This window comes from Culex quinquefasciatus, chromosome 3 (assembly GCF_015732765.1).
Source record: "Culex quinquefasciatus strain JHB chromosome 3, VPISU_Cqui_1.0_pri_paternal, whole genome shotgun sequence".
Taxonomy (NCBI): domain Eukaryota; kingdom Metazoa; phylum Arthropoda; class Insecta; order Diptera; family Culicidae; genus Culex; species Culex quinquefasciatus.
The window spans coordinates 31581012-31595829 of NC_051863.1; the positions used below are offsets into that span (position 1 = coordinate 31581012).

Sequence of the window (14818 nt, forward strand, 5' to 3'; positions counted from 1 at the left end):
TGATTTAAGCTTTGATTGTAAAATAGTGGTTTATGCTGCAAGTGGCAAAAAGATTTTTTTTCAGCACGAGTTGTACATTTATCCAACGAGGTTTACTAAGTTGGATAAATACGAAGAGTGCTATAAAAATCAAGTTTTGCAACAAATTGCTTACACATTTTTTGGTAATTAAAAAAAAACGCTTTTTGACTCAAATTTTATGTCAAACATCAATGTGTAAAGAAAAAAAAACACTGAAAAATTTTACTTTTCGATACTAGTTCTAAAAAGCTCAACTTTTCCGAACCCCATATCAGTGCTGAAAAGTGCCGAAAAGTGTTAATTTTCCATTCTATTATTTTTGGTAGATAAACGCAGGCCGATTCGTCACTCGAGAAGATCAGGAAAAATAAGTAGTTTCACGACGGAATTGCAAAAATCAATTGTTGTTGTAAAGTCCAGACTCAATTATCTGAAAGCGTTGGCAAAATTTCACTTCGGATAATCAAAACGGATAATCGAATCACAAAAAAAAACATTTTTTTCGTCTTATTTATGATTGTCGACCCCTAAACATCTCTAAATAGATTTAGAATTTTTAAATCCAAACCGGGACCGTGGTGTAGGGGTAAGCGTGATTGCCTCTCACCCAGTCTGCCTGGGTTAGATCCCAGAAGGTCCCGGTGGCAAATTTTGAGACGAGATTTGTCTGATCACGCCTTCCGTCGGATGGGGAAGTAAATGTTGGCCCCGGTCTAACCTAGAGGTTAGCGTTAGGTCGATAGCTCAGTCCAGGTGTAGGAGTCGTCTCCCTGGGTCCTGTCCCGGTGGAGTCGCTGGTAGGCAGTTGGACTCACAATCCAAAGGTCGTCAGTTCGAATCCCGGGGTGGATGGAAGCTTAGGTGTAAAAAGAGGTTTGCAATATCCTCAACAATCAAGCCTTCGAACATCAGGTTTCGAGTAGGAATCCCGTAATCGGGAACGCCAAGACAATACTGTAGAGCGAATTATTTGATTTGATTTTGAAATCCAAACCAATCAAATGTGAAAAATATCCGAATCCGAAGTCTCATACAAACCTTTGGATAATCGAAACTACGGATAATCTAAACTTCGGTTAATCGAGGCTTCGGATAATCCAGGTTTCGGAAAATCGAGTCTGGACTGTACAGTCATGCCCCGGTTTTGCACGCCTCGGTTTTGCACTGCCCTGTTTTTGATTCGTTCAGCTGCCTTGATTAAGCACGGTCCAGTGCTTAACTGAAGCACAGAGGTTATAGGTTTTTGTCTATATGGGAGACATTGGCTTTATTCGTATGAAAAATCATGCAAACATCAAAATATTATAGTGTTTTGGAATCGGGATGATGTCAGCTATCAATTGAAATTATTATTTCATGAAAATTTTCACAAAATACGTACTTTTCCTGCATTTTGAAAATACAATGTTTCTCGAAAAAATACTCAAAATTATTGTTATTGCAATATGGGTATCAAATGATTGGAACTTTTTCATACATTTCGAATGTAAAATAATTTTCACAAAAATACGTATTTTCGAAAAAAAATACTTAAAATTTAAGTTTTTACAATATGGGTATCAAACGATTGGGATTTTTTTTATACATTTTGAATGTAATAACAACATATTTTGAAAACACTCCAAATTTTTCACAAAACTACGTATTTTTGAAAAAATACTCAAAATTTCAGTGTTTACAATATGGGTATCAAACGATCAGGACTTATTCATACATTTCGAATGTTATAACAACTTTTTTTAAATACTCAAAATTTTGTCAAAACTACGAAATTTCGAAAAAATACTCCAATTTTCAGTTTTTTACAATATGGGTATCAAATGATCGGGATTTTTTATACATTTCGAATGTGATAGCAACATATTTTGAAAACAATAAAAATTGTCACAAAACTACGATTTTTCAAAAAAATACTCAAAATTTCCGTTTTAACATTGTGGGTATCAAACGATTGAGATTTTTCATACATTTCGAATAAAATAACAATATTTTATGAAAAAAAAATTGAGTATTTTTCAAAATACAGGAAAAATTCCGTTTTTTTTGTGAAAATTTTCATGAAATTATAATTTTAATGGATAGCTGACTTCATGCTATCCATTATTTATTCTACTCGAACATAAGTCTGTCAACCTTTTGAAGTGCATTCTTGAAGTTTTAGTATCTAAAAGATTTTATTATCAGACTTTAGCAATTTTTTTTACTAGTCTTCATCAATATCAGTAATTGTGATGAATATCTTATCTGAAAAATCTCATTTAGATAAATACAGATCTATTTTAAGATCTCAGATCGGTCTCATAATTGGACTTTGGTTGGTTCACTGGCTTAAGGAATCATCCATAAACCACGTGGACATCTTGAGGGAGGAGGTTTATGGATGGTCCCTAAAAAAATGATCCGTACCTTTTGCATGGCTTTTAAGATCTGTTAGGGTGGTCCATAAAATTTCCTTTTTCTACATATTCCACAATTTTTTTTCTAAAAATCAGAATCTCAAATTACTGAGTTGAGTGGCCACTCTATATAATTTCAAAGAATTAGTTTTTTCTTCGATTACGCGGACTTAGCGATGAATTTTGCAAATTTAGCCGCATAAGCTGTTAAAACAAGCACAGCGCACACTCATAAAACCCTCCAACGGTACGTACCTCGCCCCACTGGCCAAAGTTCCACTGCGGGCACCGGAAGTTGCCGCAGTTGGTCTTCTCCATTGGTTTTTTCTCGTGGTGACAGTACCGATCGTGCACGGTGGCGGACTCGTTGTCGGTGTGACAGCACTGCACCTTACGCCAGCGCGTGCCCCCGTTACACTTGGCGTTACACGGCGTCCAAACGCCCTTGCACCACTTGTACGGATGGGGCTGCTGCAGGGATTGCGACGCGTTGCTGAAGCTGATGTCATTGCGGGATGCGTACTCATGGTTGTTGTCGGAATGCCGGATGACCGAGGGCCTGGTTTCCTCGCCCGAGTAAGCGTACGTGGATTCTTGCTGCAGGTTTTCCGGGAGGGGAGTTTATTGAAAAGAGTAGTGTTATTAAAAGTGCTTCAGGAGTTTTTTTTTTTCGAGAAAATCCTAAAATAAGAAAAACTTTCAGGTTCATTCTGCTTGTGTGAAATTTGGAAAGAAAAATGTAAATGAAACGCTCAAACGCACACAGAAAGCAAAAGATTTGGGAAAATTCGATCACGAAACAGAAAGTAAAAGCACACTTTTTAAGGAATAAAAAATAAACAATATAAAGCATATAAATAAAAAAACAAGATGAAAAACAAACGAGTAAAAAATACCTTCTTCTCGCAGGGTGGCATGGTACAGTTGACGAGCACGGCCACCGGCCGGGTGCCACATAAAGCCGCGTTAACGCTTACATTGTTTAGTACACAGTGGATAGCATACCGCTGTTGGCCTTCTCCACAGGTCACCGAACACTGGACGGTGGATAGACGACGACACATATATGTAAGGTTGTTTGTGTTGTGTTTATGGAGGTGTAGTACACGAGGAAATGAGAGAAAGTATGAAATGTTGTGACAAGGAGGTGAAATTTGCCAATAGTGAAACCATTTGAGATGTTTAACAAGATTCAATAGAAAATGGTTCAGTATTTACAATAGTTCATAGTTATGGCATGGATATCCCGTTTTATGACGGATGTGTAGGATATTGAACGCAACGATAGAGACAGAGAAACAGGGAAAGAGAAAAGATATATTGGTTTAGAACAGTCTGTAAAACATGAAACATCTATGGTTTTGTGAATAAAGAAGTTGCAACTTCGAAAAGCATTTTGGAATAGTAATTCGATCTGGAATTTCAGCAACTTGCAACTCCTTTTTTCGAGTATAGTTTATATTGAAAGAGTTGAACATATTGCAGTTGATTTGTAAAATCTATGAAGCAAGTACAGTGTAGGAACATTGAGATCTATTCTAAATACGAGGTTGTTTGTTGCACTTGAGCGGTTGACGGTATTATTTGCTTGTAAATCGTCCGATTTCTTTTTTTATTTTTTTTTTGCATTTTGTATACATTTTTAAAAGGCAGTTTTTGTAGATTTTGCTCGGTTTGTTCTAGAGGTCGTATCGAGTTTCCCCGATTTGTCTTCTTTTTGATTGTTGAGCTTGATTATGACCCCAAACATGCTCTAAAGTGGTTTGGAATATGTAATTCCACGATGGCGGCCAAAACTCAAATTTGAATAAAAAAGGATCGCAGAACTCTAATTTGATGTTTAAAGTAAGATTATAGAAACATACAAAAAATACAAAATTTCTGTTCATGTTTTGATTATCCGAATTCCCATTCAAACGTTCGGATGATCTGGACTGGATTCGATTTAAACTAAAAATAGTTGATTTAGTCTAATCAAAATGATTAATATATCTGGAGTTTTTTGTTTTGAAAAGGTCAATAAACATTTTTTTTTTGTTTTTGGGTGTTTTTGAATACCCCTGACATTAGGCGGTTCCAAAAACACCCAAAATCGAGAAGCAAAAATAGAATCTGTAACAAAGTCTTTAACATTTCAAAAAAAAATAATACTTTGAAATTTCCATTTGACACGGGAACCATCATATTAAAATCATTAAGTTTCGCGAAAATTCCAATCTTCCAAAATATTAATATTGTAAAAAGGCCTAATTTTTTAGATAGAAAAAATTAAACAATATTTATTTACCATTGAACAGCCAAAAAAGATCTTCTAATTGCTTTTATAATTCTACCTTCAAACAAATGGTAGTCAAATTGTTAACAATAATAACAATAACAACAATGTTAATAACAGAGTACGGAATATGTATTAATTTTTAGAAAAAAACTCGAGGCTTCAAAAAGCGATATCTGTTTTTTAATATGTGTCTCTATTGTAATGGAACTTTTACATCTGTTGAATGTAACTTTTTCTTCTTTCTTTTCAGAACATACTCAACGTCAGTTTATAAAAATTTTGTTTGAATAAAAAAAAATATTTTTTTTTGATTTTTTGTACATATGAGCAACTCTCTACGAAATCGGCCGATTTCGACCATTTTTTTTGTATTTTTTTTTATTTAACTCAAACTTTGTGGGGGCCTTCCCTATGACCAAATAAGCTATTTTGCGTCATTGGTTCACACATACAAGTCTCCATACAATTTTGGCAGCTGTCCATACAAAAATGGTATGTAAATATTCAAACAGCTGTAACTTTTGAGTGAATTTTCTGATCAATTTGGTGTCTTCGGCAAAGTTGTAGGTATTGTTGAGGATTTTTGAAAAAATAGGTACACGGAATTTTTTTTAATATTTTTTAATTAACTTTTTTTTACTAAAACTCAATTTCCCAATATACGTATTTTTTGATTTGCGAGATTTTTTGTTGTTTTAGGGGACAAAAATCCGACAACTTTGAGCCATACAGAAACATGGTCAAAAAATCTGCCGCCGAGTTATGAATTTTTGAAAAAATAGTGATTTTTGGAAAAAAAACGAAGTTTCATGCAAAAACAAGTTTGACATTATTTTTTAATGCAAAATTGAATTTGCAATCGAAAAGTACCTCACAGATTTTTTGATAAAAGGCTCCATTTTCAAGATATAGCCACCGAAAGTTTGATTTTAGCGAAATATTTGCAGTTTTTCAATTTTTAAAAATAGTGACCATGAGTGACCATTTCTAAAAATATTTTGTTTTTAAAAGTTCAGAAAATTTGCTATAAAATTATCTAAGAGACATTGAAGATTGGACCTCGGGTTGCTGAGATAGAGCCGCTTCAAGAAAAAGAAACACGAAAATTGAAGTTTTCTAAATCTCACCAAAAAAACACACAATTTTCTAATGACGATATCTCAGCAACTAATGGTCCGATTTTCAATGTTAATACATGAAACATTCGTGAAATTTTTCGATCTTTTCGAAAAAAATATTTTGAAAATTTTTAAATTAGGACTAGCATTTTAAATGGGCGTAATATTCAATGTTTGGCCCTTTTAAATGTTAGTCTTGATTTAAAAGTTTTCAAATTAGTTTTTTCGAAAAGATCGGAAAATATCACGAATGTTTCATGTATTAACATTGAAAATCGGACCATTAATTGCTGAGATATCGTCATTAGAAAATGGTGGGCTGTTTGGGCGAGACTTAGAAAACTTCAATTTTCTTGTTTATTTTTCTTTAAGCCACTGTATCTCAGCAACCAGAGGTCCAATCTTCAATGTCTCTTAGAAAATTTTATAGAAAATTTTCTGAACTTTTCAAAAAAAAATTTTTTAGAAATGGTCACTCGTGGTCACTATTTTTAAAAATTGAAATACTGCAAATATTTCGCTAAAATCACACTTCCGGTGGCTATATTTTGAAAACGGAGCCCTTTATCAAAAAATCTGTAAAGTACTTTTCAATTGTAAATTCAATTTTGCATTAAAAAATAATGTCAAACTAGTTTTTGCATGAAACTTCGATTTTTTCCAAAAATCACTTTTTTTTTCAAAAATTCATAACTCGGCGGCAGATTTTTTGACCATGTTTCTCTATGGCTCAAAGTTGTCGGATTTTTGTCCCCTAAAACAACAAAAAATCTCGCAAATCAAAAAATACGTTTTTTGGGAAATTGAGTTTTAGTGAAAAAAAAAGTTGATAACAAAATTTGCAATTTTTTTTCCGTGTACCTATTTTTTCTCAAAAGTCCTCAACAATACCTACAACTTTGCCGAAGACACCAAATTGATCAGAAAATTCACTCAAAAGTTACAGCTGTTTGAATATTTACCAAATTTTGTATGGACAGCTGTCAAAATTGTATGGAGACTTGTATGGGTGAACCAATGACACAAAATAGCATATTTTGTCATAGGGAAGGCCCGCACAAAGTTTGAGCCAAATCAAAAAATACAAATAAAATCCATTTCCGGTTGTGGTAGAGAATTGCTCATATAATCTTTAAGTTTATTCTATAATTTTGTATATAAAATAGATTTCGACGGTTTTGTTCAAACGCAAATCAATTCAATAGGGAGCGGCGGATCGAGGTGCTCTTTGTTGCGTTTGGTTCGTTTAAGTCCAAGGAAGGTGCATACGCTAAAAAGTTGGCTACCCTGAGGGGTCACTGGATCTAAGGGGTCTGATTGAGTCATATAAAAATGCCGAATTTTGTATCACGTGATTTCTGTAGTTATTATCATGTTTTTCTTTTGAAAATAAATATTACTTACATTACAAGGCTTAACTCTTATTTATAAATTTTCAATCAATCTTTTGAACTATTTTGTTTTAGTAAAAGACGTTAAAGTTGAAAAGAAAAAAAATAAATTCATTATTTTAATTAAATTTTTTTATGGGTTGTTGCGATTCTTTTCGTTTATTTTTTTGCAAACCAGGCTTTTAATTTAAAAAAATCTCTTCCCCCACTAATTTTTGGTTATTATTCCGAGGAACAAATGTTTGAAATCTGAGTATAATTTATACAGCATTGTATTTGCTAAAAAATCCTGTGTTTTTTTTAAAGCTGGTGATGCTCCCCTTCTTTTAAAATTTTACTCTTAAAGCATAAGAGCAGTTCTCTACGGAATCGGTCTTTTTTCTTTAATTTTAATTTTTGTATTTTTTAATCCGGCTGAAACTTTTTTGGTGCCTTCGGTATGCCCAAAGAAGCCATTTTGCATCATTAGTTTGTCCATATAATTTTCCATACAAATTTGGCAGCTGTCCATACAAAAATGATATGTGAAAATTCAAAAATCTGTATCTTTTGAAGGAATTTTTTGATCGATTTGGTGTCTTCGGCAAAGTTGTAGGTATGGATATGGACTACACTGAAAAAATTGATACACGGTAAAAAAATTTGGTGATTTTTAATTTAACTTTTTGTCACTAAAACTTGATTTGCAAAAACACTATTTTTAATTTTTTCATTTTTGATATGTTTTAGAGGACATAAAATGCCAACTTTTCAGAAATTTCAGAATGGGCAAAAATCTTTGACCGAGTTATGATTTTTGAATCAATACAGATTTAAAAAAAAAATCGAAATATTGGTCGCAAAAATTTTTCAACTTCATTTTTCGATGTAAAATCGAATTTGCAATCAAAAGTACTTTAGTGAAATTTTGATAAAGTGTACCGTTTTTAAGTTATAGCCATTTTTAAGTAACTTTTTGAAAATAGTCGCAGTTTTTCATTTTTAAAATAGTGCCCATGTTTGCCCACTTTTGGAAAAAATATTTTGAAAGTTGAGAAAATTCTCTATATTTTGCTTTTTCGGACTTTGTTGATACGACCCTTAGTTGCTGAGATATTGCCATGCAAATGTTAAAAACAGGAAAATTGATGTTTTCTAAGTCTCACCCAAACAACCCACCATTTTCTAATGTCGATATCTCAGCAACTATAGGTCCGATTTACAATGTTGAAACATGAAACATTCGTGAAATTTTCCGATCTTTTCGAAAAAAATACTTTCAAAAGTTTTAAATCAAGACTAACATTTCAAATGGGCGTAATATTGAATGTTTGGCCTGTTTGAAATGTTAGTCTTGATTTTGAATTTTTGAAAATATTTTTTTCGAAAAGATCGGAAAATTTCACAAATGTTTCATATATTAACATTGTGAATCGGACCTATAGTTGCTGAGATATCGACATTAGAAAATAGTGGGTTGTTTGGGTGAGACTTAGAAAACATCAATTTTCATGTTTTTAACCTTTGCATGGCAATATCTCAGCAACTAAGGGTCGTATCAACAAAGTCCGAAGAAGCAAAATATAGAGAATTTTCTCAGCTCTTCAAAATATTTTTTCAATAGTGGGCAAACATGGGCACTATTTTTAAAAATGAAAACTGCGACTATTTTCAAAAAGTTACCTAAAAAGGTTATAACTTGAAAATGGTGCACTTTTTCAAAAATTCACTAAAGTACTTTTTGATTGCAAATTCGATTTTACATCGGAAAATGAAGTTGAAAAATTTTTGCGACCAATATTTCGATTTTTTGAAAAAATCTGTATTGATTCAAAAAATCATAACTCGGTCAAAGATTTTTTGCCCATTCTGGAAATTTCTGAAAAGTTGGCATTTTATGTCCTCTAAAACATATCAAAAAATGAAAAAAAATAAAAATAGTGTTTTTTTGCAAATCAAGTTTTAGTGACAAAAAGTTAAATTAAAAATCACCAAATTTTTTTTTATCGTGTATCAATTTTTTTCAGTGTAGTCCATATTCATACCTACAACTTTGCCGAAGACACCAAATCGATCAAAAAATTCCTTCAAAAGATACAGATTTTTGAATTTTCACATATCATTTTTGTATGGACAGCTGCCAAATTTGTATGGAAAATTATATGGACAAACTAATGATGCAAAATGGCTTCTTTGGGCATACCGAAGGCACCAAAAAAGTTTCAGCCGGATTAAAAAATACAAAAAAATCGAATGACCGAAATCTCAGAGAATTGCTCATAACAGACAGAACATTTTATTTGCATTTATTCGCCAAAAATATATGTGCAAAAAGTATAACAATATAATAACAATAAATAATAATTAAAATTTCCCCCCAACCAAGAACAGAGACAGTACCATGCGTCTCCATGAATTCCCAAAACAAAGAAATGTGTAAATTTAAATAATTACTAATAAAAAATGCCACCATTTACTTCAACCGCTCAAGCGCAAACCTACAACCTCAAGGGGGGAAATTTAGCCAGTAGATTTAGATTCACAACGCCAATTTAGCTCCACGAATGTTTAACCGAAAGTAAGGCAAAAGAGCTCCACAGCAAGGATGGAAAAAGAAAGAGGCAAACAAAAAAAAAAAACTCGACTCTTCTAGCTACCGGTGTCAGTTCTCCTGTGAGCCACTCGGGGCAGCTGTCGGTATTGCAGGCCCGGTACGTTTCCTCCCGCGGCAGCTTGGCGCAGAAGCTCTCGGCGATCGACGACCCGTTCGGCGCGGACAGACAGGCAACGGAGCGGTTCTGACGGCCACCACCACACGTGCGGGAACACTGTTTACCCCAGCGGACGGACGAACGCACGGACATGAATTCCCACAATGAAGGACATACATTTAACGGACACACAGTTTCCGGGGACGTAACACAACAACACGGTTCCGGAAACAGGACGAAGAGAGAGATAAAGAGAGAGAAGAGAATAATGGAACACAGTTATTGAGGTGTGACAAAACACGGTTGGTTGATGGTTCCGCCGTAATTTACCAGATCCCAGTCGCCGTAGCTCCAGGTCGCATCCGGACACGTTCCGTGGCATTTTTCCATCGTTCGGGGTGTGGGGATGTTCGAGCAGAACGTCGAGTCGACGGGGTTCGTCTGCTGGGACTTGAGGAACCGCTGGATGCACTGGTACTTGATGTGTTTGACGCCCTCGCCGCAGCTGTTGGAGCATTCGGAACTTAGCGGTTCCCACCTGGAAGAGAGGTTCCACGGTTTAAGTATATTGTGCTGGTCAACCAAGCGTCTCCACTTACTCAAACTTGCACTCCATGTTGCACGGTTCGTTGTCTTGCTGAGGTTTTGCACTGTTTCTGCAGAATGAACCTGACTTTTCCTTGCCCGTTTCGATGTCGTAACATCCAGCCGTTCGGTGCCGGCGTCCGTAGCAGCTTTGATCGCACTCGCTCCAGTCGGACATCTTCCACTGGTAGTTTGGAATGCTGTTCTGACTAGGGTACTGTGGCGTATAAATCGGCGTCGCCTTGGACACTTGTTGCACCTGCTGCTGCGGCTGGTATCGATCAATCGGAATCGTAAAGCTGTACTCGACAATGTTCTCGCTGACGGGGCGCATCTTGTTGTGCGAGTAAATCTCCACGATCAGGTCCCGCTTCAGTGGCCGTCCAAAGTCCGACTGGATGGTCTCGATCGGCTCGTCCGGACCATTGTATTCGAGCATGACGCCGGCAAAGAGGCGCTTCTTCAAGCCCGGTATGATCGGGATCTTGGGCGGGTTGAAGATGTACTCGTTGTCTTCGTCGCGCAGAGCTGTAAAAAGGTATTTTGTGAGCAGATTTTTTTTCATGGAGTCGCACAATCACTCACCCAAGTAGTTCCCGTCATCCTTGTATCCTCGTTGGATCAGCACAATATTCGTTGCGCCACGAGGAATTCGCACGATCTTCTGCACGTACCCAAACGTCTTCTTCATGTAGTGAATGTTGCTGTGCGGGAACACCCCGTTGACGTCGCTGCAGGTATCGTTGCTACCGCGACAGACGCCACACTTGTCCAGCTTGGCATCCGATTCGAACACGTAATCGCAACCCGCCTTCCGGCAGTGCCCATTGATGCACATGTCGTACGACTCGTGCGGATGGGCACAGGCGGTCCCATCCTTGACCTTGTCCCGCAGCAGGAAGTAGTTGTTGGAGTTCTTAACCCGGCAGTACAACTTGCACTGATCTTCGGACTTGACGCCGTACTTCGGAACCCACTTGACGTTCTTCTCCAGGCCGGGAATTTCAAAGTTGTTTCCGTCCAGCTCCTGGCACTGCTCCTCCCGGTAGTCCAGCGCACTGTTTGGACACTCGTGCGTGCTACATGATCGGTACTGCATCCGCATTCCGATGCAGTACTTCCCGCCATTGGCCGGCGGTGGTGAGTCACAGACGCGCGTCGAAATCTGAACCCCGGTGCCACAACTTCGACTGCATTCGCTGAACCTGTTGTTAGCAAGATCTGCATTAGAATCTCCCCTTTACCAATTCACCCTCTCGTTATACTCACGGACTCCACTGGCCCCAGCCGCCGTCCTGCGGCTGCAGCGCCTTCCGGTTCACGTGCACACACTGGCCCTTCTGGCACCACTGGTTCTCGCCGCAGCTGGTCCCATCGGCCCAGGGCATGTGCTGCGTCCGGCAGCCGAGCAGCTCGTCGCCGTTGTTGCACCAGAGCCGCTCGCAGACGGGCATGTACGAGCAGATGCGCGACCCGTTGCCGAACACCAGCTCGCACTGCTGGTTGTTGGTGAACTTTTCGCCGGCCAGCTTCGTGTGCGACGAGGACGGCTCGATCAGGTCGGTCGTCGGTTTGTCCAGCATGCAGGCGGCGTGGTTTTGTCTGGAATGAGGAAAATTTGAAGTAAGGTTAATGGAGACGCAAGATTGGTGTTGATTTGCTGTATTTATCGTATCTGAAATGTAATAAAATAAAATACGGTTCAGACTCGAAAGTTTGTACGGGAAAAAACTGTATTTTTTATACTTTTAACCAGTTTTATAACCAGTTTTCTTTAGAATTTTTAAAATTGAAATGACTTGTTGTGTTTCGAATCTCGGACAATGATTAATGCTGATTCGAAATCCGGACACTTTTGCTATGAATTCCGGACACTCGATTTTTACTATGAATCGCACAAATTTGTACGGAAATTTTAGTAAATTGCATTCTTTAGGTCTCAAATAAGCTGTTAACATAAAAACATTCGATATTTTATATAAAAATTTGCTAGGAAATCAAAAGCATAAATTTCTGCTTTGCCTTCCCGGTGCTTTGGACGCCTATGAAATATTTCAGTGAAATGTTTCACATTATTGGTTAACAAATATTTTTATTTTTATTATTTTGGCATTAACTACAGCGTCCAAACAAGTTCAGTATTATGCAAACATATATTCAAATAATTGATAGGACAAGATGAGATATACGGATTTCGAAGCGTCCGGGAATTCGAATCATGACGTTACTTAAGTAACCCTATTCTCTACCAAAACCGGAAATGGATTTTATTTGTATTTTTTGATTTGGCTCAAACTTTGTGGGGGCCTTCCCTATGACCAAATAAGCTATTTTGCGTCATTGGTTCACCCATACAAGTTTCCATACAATGTTGGCTGCTGTCTATACAAAAATGGTATGTAAATATTCAAACAACTGTAACTTTTAAGTGAATTTTCTGATCAATTTGGTGTCTTCGGCAAAGTTGTAGGTATTGTTGAGGACTTTTGAGAAAAAAATAGGTACACGGAAAAAATATTGCAGATTTTTTAATCAACTTTTTTTTCACTAAAACTCAATTTCCCAAAATACTTTTTTTTTTATTTTCGAGATTTTTTGATATGTTTTAGAGGACATAACTCCAGGGAGTCCTTGGATGACCCAGGACATCCTAACATATTAGCAAAGTAGTCTACCACACTCACTGAAGCTATGCGGGTATGTTCCGTTGTCAAAACCGGTCGACATTTTGCTTGTTACGGTAGTAGACCCATAGATCTTAACTCCAGGGAGTCCTAGGAGAACCCAGGACACTCCAACACATCAGCATAGTAGTCTACCATACTCACTGAAGCCATGCGGGTATGATCCGTGGTCAAAAACCGCCGACATTTTGCTTGTTACGGCGGTAGACTCACCGGTCTTAACTCCAAGGAGTTCTCGGATGACTCAGACCATCCCAATAAGTTGTTACAACATTGCACTGAAGCCTTCCATACTCACTGAAGCAGTCTGGGTCGGATCCGGTTTCAAAACCTTGAAGTTTCGACTTGTTTCTATAGGATGCCTCTTGCACAAACGGTTCAAACGGATAAAAACAAGAGAAATCATGTTTCAATCATGCTAAAACATATCAGAATTTATAGTTTTTGCTAATACGCGTCGAATGAAGTCAAGAAAATCGAAATCCATAATGAAACAGAGATTTTATAAAGGATTTTAGAAATAGCAAAAATACGATTTTTTGTATATTTTTACTCAAAATGCTCAAACTGCAACAGCATGTAACTTTTGAACCCCGGGGTTTAGAGAGTTGGTCCAGAAGACTTTTTTTCATGTCTCGGCGAAATCTTTCGAAAAAAGTTGGTCCTGTTCGTGTACATCCTTGGACAAAATTCGCCCATTCTCCTTTTTGTTTAAAATTTAAAAATGGATATAGATAAGTCCACTTAGGTAGACATGAAGCTATTCCGCTTGTAGTTATTGTAAAAAATTACAATTAAAAGTTTTAAAGAATTGTGACAAACCATCTTTTTACTCGTCCATATAAATTTGTTCAGAAAGAGTGTCAACGTAGCACAACTACGAAAAATTTTGCACCACCTTTTTTTATTAATTTAGATACGTTCATAAAAATTTCAATATTAAAGTATTCTACGATGCAATAAACCCCGCCAAATGTCTCAATTTCCGTGCAGTATCCTACACCTACATCGGGACCGAAATCAGCATGTAATCAAGCTGGGGTCCAATTCAAACTCACTAAAAGAGACAAAGCACAAGGATCGGCGTGTTTTTGTGAATGAACAAATTTACACCTTCCAGACACAATGCACAAGCTGTTGATGATGATGATGACCACCGATATAAAGAGAACAATGTAGTTCGGTCATAATCGTAAAATATCCATTCTTTAGACGGAAAGCTTCCCTCTTGGGGTAGGGAATGTGCAAGCTTTATATGCGTCATTGGTTAGGGTGGTTCTGTGAAGGTGATTTTTATTGATTTTCTGATTGAATTTTTCATCTTAATAAACAACTTTTTTAAGTTCGATTGCAAAAAAATCACCTCTAAAAGTTGCATCAAGAACGATCGCTCAACAGAACCATCGATTTTATTACCTTCACGGGCAGTCCAAAATGCATATAATTCAGTCAGAATAACGACCGCAAACATGCCATAAATTGCCGTTCTACAGCTCAAAATTTGTAGGTCACTATTTTTTTTTGTTTTGGGGCCGACCAATATACGCGCTCGTACAATTTTCGGGGAGACGCAACCCGGGAACCCATAAAACTCATTGAAAAATTTATGACACCAGATTGTGTAAAATGATAACTCTAAACAGCACAGAACCTGC

The 14818-nt window shown here is 36.8% G+C and overlaps 1 protein-coding gene across 4 annotated transcripts in view; it reads right to left on the reverse strand.

Annotated features, from left to right (window-relative positions):
- LOC6043247 (A disintegrin and metalloproteinase with thrombospondin motifs 9) overlaps positions 1-14818 on the reverse strand; it is a 355560-nt gene that overhangs the window by 16644 nt on the left and 324098 nt on the right. For 3 of the 4 annotated variants that reach the window (XM_038259918.1, XM_038259916.1, XM_038259919.1), the window contains 7 exons: positions 11749-12081; positions 11065-11684; positions 10494-11007; positions 10225-10432; positions 9841-10011; positions 3314-3454; positions 2673-3014 (listed from right to left, as the gene is read on the reverse strand). In XM_038259918.1, the coding sequence (XP_038115846.1) occupies positions 2673-3014; positions 3314-3454; positions 9841-10011; positions 10225-10432; positions 10494-11007; positions 11065-11684; positions 11749-12081 (2329 nt within the window). The remainder of the gene's footprint in view (positions 1-2672; positions 3015-3313; positions 3455-9840; positions 10012-10224; positions 10433-10493; positions 11008-11064; positions 11685-11748; positions 12082-14818) is intronic. The other variant, XM_038259917.1, reaches the window with a different exon arrangement.